A 17,356-nucleotide genomic window follows, 5' to 3' on the forward strand; every position below is an offset into this window, starting at 1 on the left:
CCCAGATAGAGACCTGGCTCCTGGCTCTGGTTCATAGAACTGGAGGCCACTGTGTACATTTGGGGAGTAAATCAATGGATGAGAGCTGTCTGATTCTGCATTAAAAAAAGAAAGAAAAAGCCAGGAGTTCTTATTGTGGGGTTCAAGAAACAGACATCAGGGAGTGCAGGTGTCCTCTGAAATCATTTGCCATACAGTAAATATGTACTTTCCTGGAAAGAGAGTTCATAGGTTGCATTTATTCTCAAAGTGGTGTGCAACAAATTTAGAAACAATGTCTGAGTGTAGATAAGAAACAATAAATTCTGCCTAGAGGAATGAGGAAAAGTTGTAAGATATGAGACTTCTCCAAACAGCTGATGGAGAATACATGATACGTGTCTGGAAGCTCTCAACAAGCCCAGTGCAATAGCGCAGCAGCTAAAATCCTTGCCTTGCACGTGCTGCGATACTGTATGGGCGCCAGGTCTAATCCCGGTGGCCCCGCTTCCCATCCAGCTCCCTGCTTGTGGCCTGGGAAAGCAGTCGAGGATGGCCCAAAGCCTTGGGACCCTGCACCCGTGTGGGAGACATGGAGGCTCTGGGCTCTTGGCTTTGGATCGGCTTAGCTCCAGCTGTTTGCGGCCGCTTGGGGAGTGAACCATTTGATGATGAACCATTTGGGGAGTGAACCTCTGCATCTCTCCTCCTCTCTGTATATATCTGCCTTTCCAAATAAAAGAAATAAATCTTAAAAAAAAAAAAAAAAATAGAATAGGGCCCGGCGGCGTGGCCTAGCAGCTAAAACCTCGCCTTGAACACCCCGGGATCCCATATGGGCACCGGTTCTAATCCCAGCAGCTCCACTTCCCATCCAGCTCCCTGCTTGTGGCCTGGGAAAGCAGCAGAGGATGGCCCAATGCTTTGGGACCCTGCACCCGCGTGGGAGACCCGGAAGAGGTTCCTGGTTCTCGGCTTCGGATCGGCGCAGCACTGGCCCGTTGCAGCTCACTTGGGGAGTGAAACATCGGATGGAAGATCTTCCTCTCTGTCTCTCCTCCTCTCTCTGTATATCCAGCTTTCCAATAATAATAAAATCTTAAAAAAAAATAGAATTGAAGATTAAGTTTATTTCAGTGCAAAAAGTTATGACACTCTTTCAGGTTTTTCGTAATAGACATTTAGTGAACCTTTTTAAAAAACACTTCATATGCATTGTTTCAGAAATATTTTTGCACCAAAATAAACTAAAAAAAAAAAAGGTTTATTTTCATTTACACGGAAGTCAGAGAGAGGGAGAAAGGGAGTAAGGAAGGGAAGGAAGCAGGGAGGGAAAGGAAGAAACAGTCTTCCATCCACTGGCTTATTCCCCAGACACCCAGGACAGGCAGTCCTGGGCCAATCCCAAGCCAGGAAATCCATCTTGTCTCCCTCACAAGTGGCAGGGATCCAACCTCTAAGTGCCATGGCACGTTCACCACAGGCAGGCAGCACCACAAAAAAGCTAGTCAGGATCAGGGTCACACACTCCAGCCCAGGCACGCCTGAGATGGAACACAGGTGTCTTAACCAGCCTCTTAACCACTAGGCCGAATGCCTGCCCCTCCACAAATGTTTTGAAATACCTTCATACATAAGCAGTTAAGAAGAAAGAAAAGGTGTGTGTACGCGCATGCACGCGACAGTCGGAGATGCCAAGAAAGAAAGGCGCTAAGTGTGGAGGTTCGTGACGTGTCCGGAAGCTCTCAACAAGCACTGTGATAGTACCTTTTTTTTTTTGGTCTCCCCACCTCTCCATTCACTTTTCTAATTTTTTTCTTTTCTAGAACACGTTTAAGCATTTGGTGCTTTCCAACCTTCTTTCAAATTTTTTTTCCCTGGGCAACCTCATTCAATCTCAACAGTTTTTCCTATAACAAAAATAAATTACTCGGGCCCGGCAGCGTGGCCTAGTGGCTAAAGTCCTCGCCTTGAACGCCCCGGGATCCCACATGGGTGCCGGTTCTAATCCCAGCAGCTCTACTTCCCATCCAGCTACCTGCTTGTGGCCTGGGAAAGCAGTCGAGGACGGCCCAAAGCTTTGGGACCCTGCACCCGCGTGGGAGACCTGGAGGAGGTTCCTGGTTCCCAGCATCGGATCGGCGCAGTACCGGCTGTTGCGGCTCACTTGGGGAGTGAATCATCGGACGGAAGTTCTTCCTCTCTGTATATCTGACTTTGTAATAATAATAAATAAATCTTAAAAAATATATATAAATTACTCTTCTAATCTTTGCAATTAAAGTCTTATGTTGATAGAAAGGAGAAAGAACAGTACATTGTGGAGAGTGCAGGGTTGAGGGAACGCTGCCTATGATCTACATTATCAGGCTCTACTTTCAGTTTCAGTAATAAAAACAACACTGAGTATTATCTCATTCCAAGAAATTATATGATAGCAACCACTGACTCATCAACTCCAAAGGGAAAGGAGCTAGTGTGGAAAAAGATTCTACTGGCTCTCCTAACATTGCCCCTCCTGGCACCATCATCCGCCCTTCCTCAACACCCAGCAATCTACTCTATGAGAAAATAAGAACTACAGCTTGTTTCCTGTCTTCCAACTTATGGAAGGCTGAATGTCCTGTCTTTCTGAGGTTCATCTAACCTTATCACTCTATGTATTCTAAGACTTTGTCAATGAATCAATTCTCACTCTTGGTCTTTCCTCATACAGTCTTTTCGTCCTGACACCTGAATAGAGCTAAATCCTCTAAGGCAGCGTTCGCTCAACCCTCCACTCTCCACAATGTACTGTTCTTTCTCCTTTCTATCAACATAAGACTTTAGTTGCAAAGATTAGAAGAGTAATCTATATTTGTTATCTTTAACTAGATATTAAGAAGGTGGGTTAAAATATTTGAAAAAAAATTGGAGCTTAGGAGAGCAGTTATGGAAAACAGGAAGAACTGAGAGCTGGAGGCTGGTGCTGTGGAGTTAAACCACTGCCTAAAGCACCAGCACCCCATATCGGTGCCAGTTCAAGTCCTGGCTGCTCTACTTCCAATCCCGCTCCCTGCTATGTACCCTGGAAAGTAAAGGAGGACAGCCCAAGTCCTTGGGCCACTGCAATCAGATGCGAGAGTCAGATGAAACTCCAGGCTCCCGGCTTCAGCCCAGCTCCAGCCTCTATGGCCACTGGGCAGTAAATCAGGTGATGGAAAATGATCTACCCTCCACCCTTATGTCTGCAATTCTGCCTTTCAAACTGTATAAAATAAATCTTAAAAAATAAAAAGGGAAGGGGTTGGCATTGTGATGCAGTGGGTTAAGCCACTGCCTGTGACACTGGCTTCCCACATCAGCATTGGTTTGAGTTCTGGCTGTTGCTCTTCCAGTCTAACTAAAGCACTTACTTGGCTACCCACAGAAGATGGGGGCCCCTGCCACCTACATGTTTGGGGAGTGACTCAGCAGATGGAATATCTTTCTGTAACTCTGCCTTTCATTTAAACAAACAAGTAAATACATTTTTAATAAAGAATCAAAAATTGGTGGGACTGATATTGTGGAGTATCATGTTCAGCTGCCACCTGCACTTCAAGTCCCAGCTGTTCCAATTCCAACCCAGCTCCCTGCTAATACACTGGGCAAGGCAGAAGATGGCACGAATGCTTTGGCCCTGTACCCATGTGGGAGACCCAGATGAAGTTCCTGGACTTTTGGCTCTGGCCTGGTACTGCCCAAAGCTGCAGCCATCCAAGGGAGTGAGTCAGAAGACAGAACTTCTCTGTCTTGCTTTCTCTCTATAAATCTACCTTCAAATAAATAAATGTATGTTAAAAAAATATGAAGAGTTGTAATTTTTGAGTCTTGAACTCCTATGGGACTAATTAAAGCCCTATGGTTCCCCCCTTGACAAATGTCCACAGCTCGCCAAGCTCCACTATGATTTCCAGAGGTTCACAAGAAGTCTGATCTCCAGCCAGGCTAACATCCCTGGACTAGATGTGAAACGAAAAAGCAGCTTTGAGCCACTCTTTGTGAAAGAACCCAGAAGGTCCCTAAATGCCACAGAATGCCCTTACACAAGTGTGAAGATTTCCACAATGAAAGATAATGATCCACTGGTATTTTGGGAGATACGTCCAAGGAATTTGAGAATAAACTAAATATCAGATCACTTTAAGGGCTTTGCATTAATTCTTACGTCTTGATAAAACTACTGATGATTATAGATAGAAAAACATATTTGGGGCCCGGCGGCGTGGCCTAGCAGCTAAAGTCCTCGCCTTGAAAGCCCCGGGATCCTATATGGGCACCGGTTCTAATCCCGGCAGCTCCACTTCCCAGACAGCTCCCTGCTTGTGGCCTGGGAAAGCAGCAGAGGACGGCCCAAAGCTTTGGGACCCTGCACCCGCGTGGGAGACCTGGAAGAGGTTTCAGGTTCCCGGCTTCGGATCGGCGCAGCACTGGCCTGTTGCGGCTCACTTGGGTAGTGAAACATCGGACGGAAGATCTTCCTCTCTGTCTCTCCTCCTCTCTGTATATCTGACTTTGTAATAAAAAAAATAAATCTTTAAAAAAAAAAAAGAAAAACATATTTAAGATTAATAAGTTTTTAGGGAGTGAAATCTCATGACTTCTATTATTTCGGTTTCACCATGGAAGATGAAAGACAAATATTTCTTAAATTAAAAAGAAAGCAACATGGTTCCAAATACTAGCATTAAAAAAAAAAATACATTATTTCCAGGTAGAATCTGAGAAGATCTGAAAGGGAGTTACAAAAGAATCCAAAACAAAAATGACATGTGCTAAGGGAAGGTGTTCATGTGCTTGGGTCAACAATTCATATTTAGCCCTAAGCTACTCATAATTAAAAACCAAGGATAAGAAAGCAGCGGGAAGCCAAGGGGAAAAAAAAAATCACCAAGAGCGTATCTGTTTTCTGTAAGGGAAACTCCACATAAGTGGAATGCTAAAATCCAAGCCAATTAGATCAAGTATCAGCACAAGTCAGGTATTTTTATTGGAGGTGGCAGTGAATTATTCTAACTTATATTACTGAGAATGAAGAATTTTGGGTCTTTATCTAGATGAACCTGGCTCCCTTGGCACTATGTTATGGTGTCATTCCTGAAGGCATTATCCATTTGAATCCCACAGGATTAGTCCTAAATTCTACTGTATTCCAGTACGGAAACTACTAGCAACATGTGGCTAGTGAACACCTGAAATATGGCATACTCAGAGAACTGTGTTTAAAATATTGAAGAATGTTAAAATATTTAATTTTTCCTTTTTGTTATTTGTTGCAGATTATATTAGAGTATTTCAAAATGTTAGTGGAAAGTCAAATTAAGAGGCAGGCATTTGGCACGAGGCACTGCTTGGAAAGCCCACATTCCACACTGGGCTGCTCTGTTTGACTTTTAGCCCTGCTTCTGTTTTTAGCTTCCTGCTAAATGGGAAACTTGGGAAGTAGTAAGTAATGGTTTAGGTCCTTGGGACCTTGACATTTACCATGGAGACACTGAGTTCTTAGCTTCAGTCCAGCTTAGCCCTGGCTGTCGCAGACATTGAGGGGGAGTGAACCAGTAGATGGAAGATTTTTCCCTTCAAATCAATAAAATACAAGCTTATTTTGGTGCAAAAACATAAAATCTAGGCAAAGAAAAAAAATAAGCACAGATTTCACAATTTCTCTGCACCAAAATAACCTTTTAAATTCCATTTTTGTGTGTAAAGTACTTTTGCATTTTTGACATTAATAGAACATTAAAATTGTTTTCAAAAATTCTATTTACAACGACTACTGTCAAAATCCAAATGACATGTAAACTCACAGTGTATTTTTACTGAGCAGTGCTAGTGTTAAGTCAGTCATGGTGATCCCACTGGCCCCGCCTAATAGCTGGCTCAGGAATGGTCCCAGGAGCCAATCCTCACTCCTAAGAAACAGATGTAGGAGAGACACAGGCCTCGTCTCTTCTAGAGAATTCTGTGCCTGAGATGAACTGCCAGTATATTAGCAGTCAGACACAAGGGAATGAAGGAACACAGCAAAACAATCCATTTGTGAACTTGAAGCCTGTTGCCCACTCGATCTCTCAAATATGACATAAAAACTTTCTTATGCCTTCATTCATTTTTAATCTGAAGCAAGAATATGAAGATAACATGCAAATTTCTAACTTTATTCTTCTCAGTATACAATATGCTTTCAATCACCTAAAAACATCTTATTAATTTCCATCCACATAAATCCTGAAAGTTTAAGTAGCATTTTCTGTGAAACTGGTCACTAGAACTATCTTTCCTTTATCTTTGTCTTTCCCTTCCTGCCTTCCTTTTTTAAAGATTTGTTTATGTATTTAAAAGGTAGAGCGATAGAGACACAGATCTTCAATCTGCTGGCTCATTTTCAAAACGGCTGTAATGGCTGTGCTTGAACCTCCAATCCGGGTCTCCCATGTGAATGATAAGAACACTAACACTTGGGTCAAAAGTGGAACAGCCAGAACTTGAACTGAAGCTCCGTAAGAGAGTTTAACCTGCGGTGCCACAACCACAGCCTCTATCATTGGTGTCATGCAATGCCTATGTTCACAATATAACATTCACATTCTCACATTTTCCTATATTTACATATTTTTTTAAAAACAAAACTGGAAATCCCTTAAAGGTTGTTAGAAATATTCTGAAGACTGGGTTCAAAATCTCAGTACCATCTTCCTAAAGATTACTCTTCTAAGCAAGTAACTTAATGCTGTGAGCTTGAGTTCCCTCACATGTGAGATGCACAGTGTAAACAAAACCCCAAACTCATCAAGGATTTCACTGAAAATATTCTTAATGATGAAGTACTTAACCACAGTATTTTTAATCCTATGTAAAGCCCATGAGAATACTAGCTGAAGTGGAGGTCTACTACAACTCCTTCTATAAGATTCCAACAAATCCTTGACCTGTGTTTCTCTTTAGTAGTCACTGAACCAAAGCCCCTAATAAATCAGAATCTAGTACTAAACTCAATTCATGTTTGAACAAGAAGTTATGCCGTAAGAAATAGGGTTAATAAGACCTGGTTTTGACTTGCAAAGTATCTCTTCTATACCGTTATCCAGTGTGACTCAACAGAAGAGGCTCCCCCAGTGTCATTCAGTATGTGAACAGCAAGGTAATTCCCCCTAAAGTTGAACAATTCCCCAACTTACTAGTAGATTCATAGGGACTATGAACATTTTCCAAGTGACACTGGAGCTGGAAGGGAGTGGAAAACTGGCGGTAACAGTGCTGGCAGATAGTATGACCATCTACCTCACCATTCTGCTGATCAAGTTCTACGTGATGTTTCATATGGTTCATGAATCTGTAGCACAGCACAAAGTACAGAAAACATAAAAAAAAAAAACAGTATCCTTTAATAAATATATGGTAGCATCACAGAACAAACATTACTTGCTCCCCAGTACCCCACAAACCTCCTGTGTGGACCCCAGAAAGATAATGAGTTCCTAAAGCTAGGAGAATACTATGGAGGAAATGCATGGGTCTCTTACTCTATCCAAAGTTACTTTATTTTTGCTTATCACATTGTCTCTTTCTGCAGAACTAGCTATTGTTTTTCTAACAACCCCCAGCAAGCCTGTATGATTGTTAAGATCTCCTTCAAATTCAAGGACTTAAATACACAAGAAAACTTAAACCTCTTGTCCAATGTAACTTTTCAGGCTCTTCATCGCTTACCGAATGTTGTTCTTTAGCCTCTTGGTACAATGTGGGCATCGGAAAGACGTGGCGACCTTAGGGAAATTTGTGAGCTGAGCTACTTTGCCACCATCCCGTCCATAATAAAAGTCATCCACCAGCATAATGAGCTTGGTCTGGACAGCATCTCCTGCATTCTCACTTGGCTCTGGTACTCTGGTAGGTGGTGACAGAGCAGGAATAGGGGTAGAAGAGGGTGTGGAAGCAACAGGTGCTGTCTTCTCAGGGGACGGTGGCTTTGCTGCTGATGGAACACTGGGTTCAGGATCCAAGGATTTTCCTTTTTTCTGGTATTCAACCATTTCTGGGCAACAGTACTATAAAGAAAGAAAACACATATCATTATCCTGGGAGCTGGAACATGCTAATTCCTTCATTTCAGTAACATCCCTTGGTAGGGTTTTAGTCCTAGGTATGCTCAACCACTTTGGTCCTTCAGTTTTCTACAGGGTTTCTAGGTCTTGCTTGCTTCCAGTGTATGTCCACTCCTGCTTTCTTTGATCTCTTAACCACTCAATATCATACTTTGGCTTCAACCTCTCTGGTAAAGAGTTCTTGTTAATAAACCTGTGCTCCTATGCTAAGAAACTAAGGTTACGATACCTTTTATTTGAGGCTCTTTAAATATTTCCTATCACATTGCAAAAAAAAAAAAGACTGAAAGAAAAGGCAACCCTCACAAAGCTTCCAGGCCAGCTCCCTAGACTCCTAACAGTGAATGAGAGAGACAATGTGGTAACCCTCAAGCTGGGTGCCTATCACAGGTGATATCACTTACACACATGTGACCTCGCAAAGCTTCAGTGACACGGAATTGAGCATTACACCGTGGACATATCTTGCGTCCACCGTCCTGGAGGTCAAACACTGGAATGGAAGAGGTCACTGGAAGGAGCAAAAAAAAATTGATGAGATTAAAATGAGGGCGCTGGTAAAAGGACACACACTCCCTCACAGGCACGTCCAAGGCTAAGTCACTATGACACTACTATGAAGCACATTCCTACACTCTAACTCTAGGTTGGGAATCAGCAAGCTGTAGCCTGCACACCAAAGCCAACCCAGCTGGCTGCCAGTTTCTGTTTGGCCCATGAGGAAAGACTGACTTATATTGTTTGTTTAAGAAAATTTTTTAAAAACACAGTTTACTAAAAAAGATTTACAGAAAGAAGAGAGAGAGAGATATCTTCCATCTAGTGGTTCATTCCCCAAATAGCTGAAGCTGACCCAAAGCTAGGAGCCAGGAATTTCTTCAGGTCTCCCACGTGGGTGCACGGTCCCAAGGCTTTGCACCATTCTTCACTGCTTTCCCAGGCCAAAAACAGGAAGCTGGATGGGAAGTGGAACAGCAGAACTGGTGCCCTGGCTGTTCCACTTCCCATCTAGTTCCCTGCTAATGGCCTGGGAAAACAGCAGAGAAAAGCCCAAAGCCTTGGGACCCTGTACCCATGTGGCAGACCTGGAAGAAGCTCCTGGAGCCTGGCTTTGAAAGCTCAGCTCCAGCCATTGTGGCCATTTGGGAAGTGAACCAGCAATGGAAGATCTTTCTGTCTCTTTCTATCAATCTGTCTTTTCAATAAAAATAAGTAAATCTTAAAAAAAAACTGGCAAAATGTACAATAGCTGTTATGGTAACCACGTGAGAATGCATGGCACAGCTGTGTGGTGCACACTTGTGCTGCTGGCAGGCATTCTCTGGAATCCACACTGGCAGAACTGAATGTCGGTAGAAGCTACTAAATGACTCCCTTGTTTCCTTTCTCACCATCAACAACCATTCTACTTCTTGTCTCTCTGAATGTGACTGCCCTAGGTGCCTGGTTTACATGCAATCTTACAATATTTGTCCTTCTGTGATTGGATTACTTGACACAATGTCTTCAAAGTTTATCAATATTGTAGTCTGTTTCAGAATTTCCTTCCTTTTTAGCCTGATCAATACGCCTCATCCTGGATGTACGGATTACATTTTGCTTACCTATTCATTACCAGTGGATTACCTGGATCGTCTTCACTTCAGTTATTGTGAAAAATGCTACGAATATGGGTGTGCAAATATCTGTTCTAGTCCCTCCTTTTAATCCCTTTGGATATACACTCACAGGTGGAGTTCCCAGCACATATAATTCTACTTTTTTTTTAAGGATCCACCATACGATCCGCACCATTTTTATACATATCTTTTTATAAAATCTTTAATTTTTAAAATATTGTTTACATAGTTGAAAGGGATGAATGCTAATGTGGCCTCTGATTAAGGTGGGAAAATGTGTTTTGTTTTTCTCCTGTATCCACAAGGGAGGAAAGTGAGGGGCCACTCCTGGCTGTCAAACTACATCAACACCTGGGATGCGGGATGGTCATTTGGTGACACTTTAGAGACCCTGCTGTAAGGAAGAGTGTTCTAAGGGTGTTAGTTGAATGGTTTTGAGAGTTCTGAGACACTATTTTGTTGTTCAGGGCTGAGAAAATCTTTTCAAGGACTATTACTTGACCAGGTCTACCTTAGTGCATCCACAGGTCCAGGAACATGTGGCATAGCTTGGCAAGGAGAGTGCTTCAATCTGTTCTACTTTCATCCTCTGAAAAGGCACTTGACATCCCGTGCTGGCCTAGATCAGCTGGCCGTCATGTGCCCTGCCATGCATTTGGACATGCTGTCCAGTGCACAGGCATCGGCAACTGAAGAGGCCCAGTCTTGATACATTAAACTTCAAGGTTCGTCTACAGAAATTGTGATTTTCCCTATGGCAGGAGTCTAAGTCCAGCAGTATTGGAAATCCCCTAATAAACCTTGCCTGGGGTGACCTGACTTGACTCTTGTGTGTACCAGCCATGCAGAGTCAGGTTGGGTCTGTCACCTGCACCAGCAATGCACATACTGGTGGATGCAAATTACCTGGTCACCCCAGTCCTGTATCTCATGTGAACTGACAGGTGCTGTAGTCCAGCCCAGTCAGCCCACCACAGACCCTGCCATCCTGCATGCCAGCGGGTACTGTGGCCTAGCCAGAGTGACTCCTAAGAATTTCCACCAGCCCCAAAACCTGCCCTGGTCTTTGTGTATGTCAGCATTTGCTGAGGCCTAGCCTGGCCCAGCCCATGTCCCATCTGACTCTTACGCACAACCTATGGGTGCTGTGGCTTAGCTCAGCCCAACCTGCCCCCAGTCCCAGCTCTCATGCTCACCCGTGGAAGCAGTGGCCCAGTAGGGCAGTCCCAGAGGTCCCCCTATTAGTTTGCTCCCACCCCTGAGATTTGTACATGCCAGTGGTGCTGAGGCCCAATCTAAGATGGCCCGACCCCAGTCCAGCTCTTGTAGGCAGTGCAGCAGCCTAACACAGCCTGGTTCACTCTCGGCTCAGCCCTCATGTGAACTGGCACGAGTTGCAGTTCATTCCAGCCTGGCCTGCAATCTGATCTGACTCTGAATCATGGCAGTGTGTGCTGTGGACTGACCCTGCCTGGTCTGCCCTCAGACTCAGCTCATATGTATGCTAATGGGCGCTGCAGCCCAGTCTGGTTTAGCCTGCTCCCAGCCTCAGCTCCTGCATTCACTAATAGGAGTGCAGCTTAACAAGGGAGTTCCCCAGGTTCCTCTACCAGGCCCGCTCCTAGACCCCGGATCTCACATGTCCCAGTGGGTGCTGCTATCTAGAATGACATGATCAGCTCCCAGTCATGGCACTCACTGGCAGGTACTGTGGCTTTAGCCAAACTGGCTCACACCCATTCTGGCTTTCACCAGTGGGTGCTATGACCTAGCCTAGCCTGATCTACATCAGACTTGGTTCTTATGTGACCTGGAGGATGCTACAGCTTAGCCTAGCCTGTCCTACACCAATTCTGACTTTGACAAGTGCCAGCAGTTGCTGGAGCCTAGCCCAGTCTGGCCCACCCCCAGACCCAGCCCACTTGCAAGCCAGAGGGTGCGGGAGCCTTGCCCAGCTTATAGTCTTGGTTCTTGCACTTACCAATGGGAGCTGCAGCCCAATAGGGCAGTTTCCAGAGTTCCCCAACCAGGCCTGTTCTCAGTCACTGATCTCACGCATGCTGATGTGTGTGCCACAGCCCTGCCTGGCATGGTCTTCCCTCAGTCCCAGCCTTTGCATGTGCCAGCAGGTGCTGCAGCTTGGCCCAGTCCCAGCTCCTGTCAGTGCACTGTTATATATTCCCAACAGTGCACAATGGTCTTATGTTCTTCACCAGCATGTTTTATTATTTTTTAAATGGTGGTTATGCTAGTATATTATTTCAAAACAGTCTGGATTTGTGTTTCTCTAATAATAGTGATGCTGAGCATCTTCTCATATGCTTATTGGCCATATTAAAATTTTCTTGGGACAAAATCTATTTGACATTTTGTCTATTAAAATTTATTTGTGAGACAGAGATGGAGACAGATGATGAAAGAGAGACCGCTCTACCCACTGGTTCACTGTCCAAATGTTCATAATGGTTAGAACTTGACCAGGCTGAAGCTGGGAGAAAGGAACCCAATTCAACCTCCCATATGTTGGTGGCAGGAACCCAATTTCTTGAGCTATCACCTCTGTCTCCTAGGTTCTACATTAGCAGGAAGTTTACATTAGAAGGACGCTGCAGTCAGGAGCTACAGCCAAGGATCAAATTCGGGTACTCTGATAAGGGACACAGGTGTTTTACCTCGCAGCTAACCACAAGGTTAAAACACCTGCCATTTTTAATTGCCAATTTACTTGAGTTGTAGGAGCTCTTTATTTTTCTAGATATTAACCAGATACATACATATAATTGGCCAATATTTTCTCCTATTCTGTGGGTTATATTTTCACTCTGATAATAAGAGTTCTTTACTGCACAAAAAAGGTTAGAATTTTTGATGCGATTTATGTATTTTTTCCTTTTTTGCCTGTTTTTAGTGTCATATCCAAAAAAGAGGAATCATCATGTTTAGTATGATTTCCCCACTTACTTTCTCTAAAGCTTTTTTTAAGCATTCAAGTCATAAGTTTATTTACAAACATGTCTAGTATATCATGATTCAGTACTTGATCCATGTTTTTCAGAGATTGATCCTTTTGAAATATTCATTATGCTATTAAAGGGATGATCTAAAACATCCTATTTCTCAAGCAGTTGCTGTTGTCCTATGAAGATAAACCCAAATCCGAAACACAAGGTGATTGTAACTAGCAACCTCCACTTGTTTGTCACTGAAAACAGGTGAATTCTTTCCTGGGAGCCCCGATAGAGGCACCCATGGATCAAGGAGGCTGCAAACTTCTGGGCGCTCGGTCCCCAAAGAAGGGCTGTTGGGAACTCTGTAGGAAGCACAGAGAATCAATCGGGAAGACAAATCTCCTAAGAGCTTTACAGTTTCTCTTGCATGTTTAAGTCTTGATCCATTTTGAGGTATCTGGCCAAAAGTATGGGTGCAACTGCTTTAAAAGTTTATGTTTTTTTAGTTTCACGGTTGAAATAAAAGAATAAACTTGTCTGACACGGAAAATGACATGAAGCTGGAATTTCAGAGATCTTAAGTAGTTTTAGTGGAGCACAGCCACGTTCACTCACATATGGATCACCTACGGCGGCTTCCACACTGCAGGGCATACACAAACGAGCAGCTCCAACAGGGCCCACATTACATACAAATACTAAAATACACTGGGCCCTTCACAAAAAGTCTGTCAACTGCTGCTCTAGATCACTGCCAAGTCCTCACCTTGGGCGGAACCTTCTCATCCTGCAAGCCTCTATCCAAATCCCAATTTTAAAATCTTGTTCAGAAACCCACCTCTTCCACAAAGCCACCTTTGATTATTGCAACCATCTCTGATCAGTCAATCCATTTCACCACAATGCACAAGTATACATAGAATTCCCTGGAGCTGATTCAGTTAGACTTTTCCCAAGTGGCTGTTCCCTCTATCCCACAGAATCATTAGTTTCTGTGAGGACAGATTGTAGCTACCATGTTCTAAATAACTACACTTCATAAGCTTTTCAATGACTGGCTGCTCAGAGAGGTTCTCAAGGCATTGTACCTTTCACTGAAGACTCAGGTCCGCTGGTTCTTTGAGAGCTGTGGGCAGAGCTGTTGTTGGATACCACTGCTGGCCCAGGGCTCTGGCCCAGGGACGGGATGGTGTTAAGGGTATTCACCAATTTGGCCACTTCATTGCTATTTTCACCTGTAACCCCAGGTCGCTTCACAGTGACAAAGCTGGCAATGCTCACTGCAGGTGGAGAGGGGAAGGAGGGAGCTACATTGACCAGGTGGTAATTACCTGCTCTCCACCCCGCCCTCACCCCCACTCTGTAAGACCCTCTCCCCAAGCCTTACCGAGTTTGGGGTTTGAGGTCTGGTTGGACTGGCCTGGAGGCTGAACAGCTAGCTGTCCCAATGAGGTCGGCTGTGTGGCAGTGGGAGTGGTGGACGTGCTGGGAGTGGACTTGGTCTGCTGGGACTGGGACTGTGGGACGGTGCTCCGAATGGTCAGAGTGGCTGGGATGACGGTGGTAAAGGTGTTGGTGGTGGGCCTTACAGGCATCGTGGAGCCTGGCCTCACTGGTGTCATCTGAGAGAACACTTGTGGAACTCCAACGGTCGGCTTAACAAACTGGGTACCTGGGGCTTTAAAAGAGAGACAAAGAGAAGTACCAAATACTGATCAATAAGCTCACCTACAATACATTCTCCCTGCCTTGACTGGAAATGCTAGAACAGCAGAGGATTATTTCCCCACTGGTGACTGTCAGAGGTTACTGCGAGAAATACAGATTCTAAAATCTAAGAAATAATGTATGTCCAAACTCCCCTAATAGAAAACAACTCCTCTAAAACCATTAAAATTGCAGGAGAGTCCCCTCTAGTCCTCCCTGCCACCCTGCTCCAAACACCTTACCACACTGCCTTAAACACAATCAGTAGCTTCACAACACTACTGCAGGAGGCAGTATGGGTGCCATATAAGCCACAGGGCAGACCTGATGCTGAAAATAGGGATGCTTCTTTCTCAGATTATTGAAGGAGTCTTCTTGTACGTAAACTCATAAAGACAGATCTGCCATTCTAGTAGATGGTCCCAAATGAGAATGGCTCTTGGTTTAGCTGGAAACAATCCCACTGAGAAATATTTAAGAAATATTTAAGAAATACCAGACACGACAAACTAAGCTATTCCAACTGAAGGCTAAAATAACCTTTGTAGTATCTAGAACAAGCAATCAAATAAACAAAGTACAGAGGTACCTTTACAAGCAATTAATTTAAGATACTTTTATTTACTTTTTTGCTTAAATTACAGTAAACTTACACTTAAGAAAAACATAGAGAAACTAGGGGAAGATCTTAAGATATTAAAACATTTTTGGGCCTGGTGGCTAAAGTCTTCGCCTTGCATGAGTCAGGATCCCATATGGGCACTGGTTCATATCCTGGCCTTCTCGCTTCCCAACCAGCTCCCTGCTTGTGCCCTGGGAGGGTAGTTGGGGATGGCCCAAAGTCTTGACACCCTGCACCTGCATGGGAAACCCAACAGAGGCTCCTGGCTTCGAATCAGCTCAACTCCAGCTGTTGAGGCCACTTGGGGAGCGAACCAACGGACGGAGGATCTTCCTTTCTGTATATCTGACTTTCCAATTAAAAAAAAAAAAAATCTTAAAAACCTAATTTTGTAACCTATTTTTTGTTCTTTAAACAAAAACCTTGGATTCTTAAAAAAAAATCCTATCCAGTCATTGCTAGTATTTTTCAAAGGGTACATCATTTGTTTAAAACCTAAAACTGATCTCATAAAGTTAAAGCAAAATAAAGGTTGTAATCCCACCATCTGAGCAGATGTATGATTACAGAATTTGGTAGCTGCATTAGTAATTTTCCTTCGTGACTTGATGACCTCTATTTTACTGCCTCATGAAGGGTGGTGAAAAGCTAAACAGAAAAATAAATAAAGCCACCACCCTGGCCAAAGGTTAGAAACAGTTTTTTTTTTTTCCTCTTTTTTGCAATTTGGCTTGAATCATTGTGAATTTTTTTTGGTACATTTTTAAAGTGACCTAGAATATTCGAAGCAATAAAAACAAATCTGGATGCCAGTTTATTCCAAATGGATAGACATTTTTCCTTACCTGGGACTAGTGTAATTGGTCTAACCGTTTGGCCTTGCTGTACGTTCAGCACAATCCCAACCTGATTCATTGCATTTTGTACAGGCCGGACATTCCTTACAGGAAATCCCTGTATTAAAAAGCAAAATTATCTTTAATGTGGAGTCTACTAATACTAGCAAAGAAGGCACATGATCTATAGGCAAAAATATTCCCACACTTTCACCTAATGGCTCTCTCTCTAGAATTAAGAGCTTTTAAATCTCTTAAGATGAAAAAATTTAAGAAATTTGGTGAACTATTGAATGATAAAATACCAAAACTGGATATTTGGTGCATATGAGCAAAAAAAGAAAACCTACTTCCTCTTTTAAATGAGAGCTGAAGTTGAAAAAAAAACATAACCACAAACTGGCCTCCAAACTACTTTTTTAGCATAGAAGGATGAAAGGGGAAAAAAAAAAGCCCAAATAGACACTAATAGTACTCCTCAGGATGATTCAACATACAAACAATCCTAAGAAATTGTTATCAAACTCAACCTCAAGGGCCTTAAATTTCTGGCAAATTTACAAGATGAGTCAACTCAGGAAGCCCCAGGAAAAATACTCACCTTTAGAGTCCATACTCAGAATTAGGTTTTCAACTTTAAATCATCACATTATATATCACAGAAATCATTCCCCTTTTCCAGAGATCTCCAGGTATGTCCCCAGTTTCATACATAGATCTCCAAAATCCAGTTAACTCACCCATGGGAAGAAAAGCAGCCCCAAAGCAAAGGGTGAGAAGCTTTAGAGCTCCAGGTCCAGCCTTCCTAATGCAAGTGTTCCCGCTAATCTCTGCCCAGACCTTCATGAAAGCATTTAAAAGTTCTTTAAGAGATGTGAAAGAGAAATAGCCCAGCCATGAAGCTAAGCTAGGCTTTCTACAAAAATCAGCAGAGCCAGTCAGAGGCGAGTCTCAGGAACCATTTCTATCAATGCCGAACAACTCTTGAACAGAGCCTCCCATGGGTCAATGCTCCCCTTCTCCGCCAATCCCAGAAGTCAGTTCTACTCACCTGGGTCGTGATGAATATTGGTTGAGAAGCCACAGGGGAACTAGTAACATGATTGGCATTCTGCATGACCTGGACAGGTCTCAGCACTGGTTGAGTAACCATTGTGCCCAGACCTGGGGCTGGATTCTGGGTCAGGATGAGTGGCTGTCCACCTTGCTGGACCAAAGAATTACCAGCTATAGGACAAAACAAAAAAGTAGGGGAGGAAGGAATGTTACAAACCATGCAAAATCCACATTTTACAAAACATTCTGTCTTACATAAGAAATAGTGACCTAGATATCAAAATATCCAAGACAGCCACTCATCTCGGGTTTAACGTCACAACGCTGACCAGAAATTTAAGTTTCACCCAAACCTACAACTAATACAAAAACAGGTGAGAAGGGAAGAATCACTAACACCCCATCCACATGTCTTAGCAAGGAATACAAGACTCCTTTAGATTTCTAAGCAGCTATTATCTTG

General features: G+C 43.4%; 1 protein-coding gene across 3 annotated transcripts in view; it reads right to left on the reverse strand.

The window, feature by feature from the left end:
• Nucleotides 1-17,356, reverse strand: part of POGZ (pogo transposable element derived with ZNF domain) — a 69,921-nt gene that overhangs the window by 7,959 nt on the left and 44,606 nt on the right. For 2 of the 3 annotated variants that reach the window (XM_058660263.1, XM_058660262.1), the window contains 7 exons: nucleotides 16,889-17,064; nucleotides 15,847-15,955; nucleotides 14,060-14,350; nucleotides 13,761-13,979; nucleotides 8,510-8,616; nucleotides 7,711-8,048; nucleotides 7,179-7,333 (listed from right to left, as the gene is read on the reverse strand). In XM_058660263.1, the coding sequence (XP_058516246.1) occupies nucleotides 7,179-7,333; nucleotides 7,711-8,048; nucleotides 8,510-8,616; nucleotides 13,761-13,979; nucleotides 14,060-14,350; nucleotides 15,847-15,955; nucleotides 16,889-17,064 (1,395 nt within the window). The remainder of the gene's footprint in view (nucleotides 1-7,178; nucleotides 7,334-7,710; nucleotides 8,049-8,509; nucleotides 8,617-13,760; nucleotides 13,980-14,059; nucleotides 14,351-15,846; nucleotides 15,956-16,888; nucleotides 17,065-17,356) is intronic. The other variant, XM_058660264.1, reaches the window with a different exon arrangement.

Source organism: Ochotona princeps, chromosome 2, assembly GCF_030435755.1.
Source record: "Ochotona princeps isolate mOchPri1 chromosome 2, mOchPri1.hap1, whole genome shotgun sequence".
NCBI lineage: Eukaryota > Metazoa > Chordata > Mammalia > Lagomorpha > Ochotonidae > Ochotona > Ochotona princeps.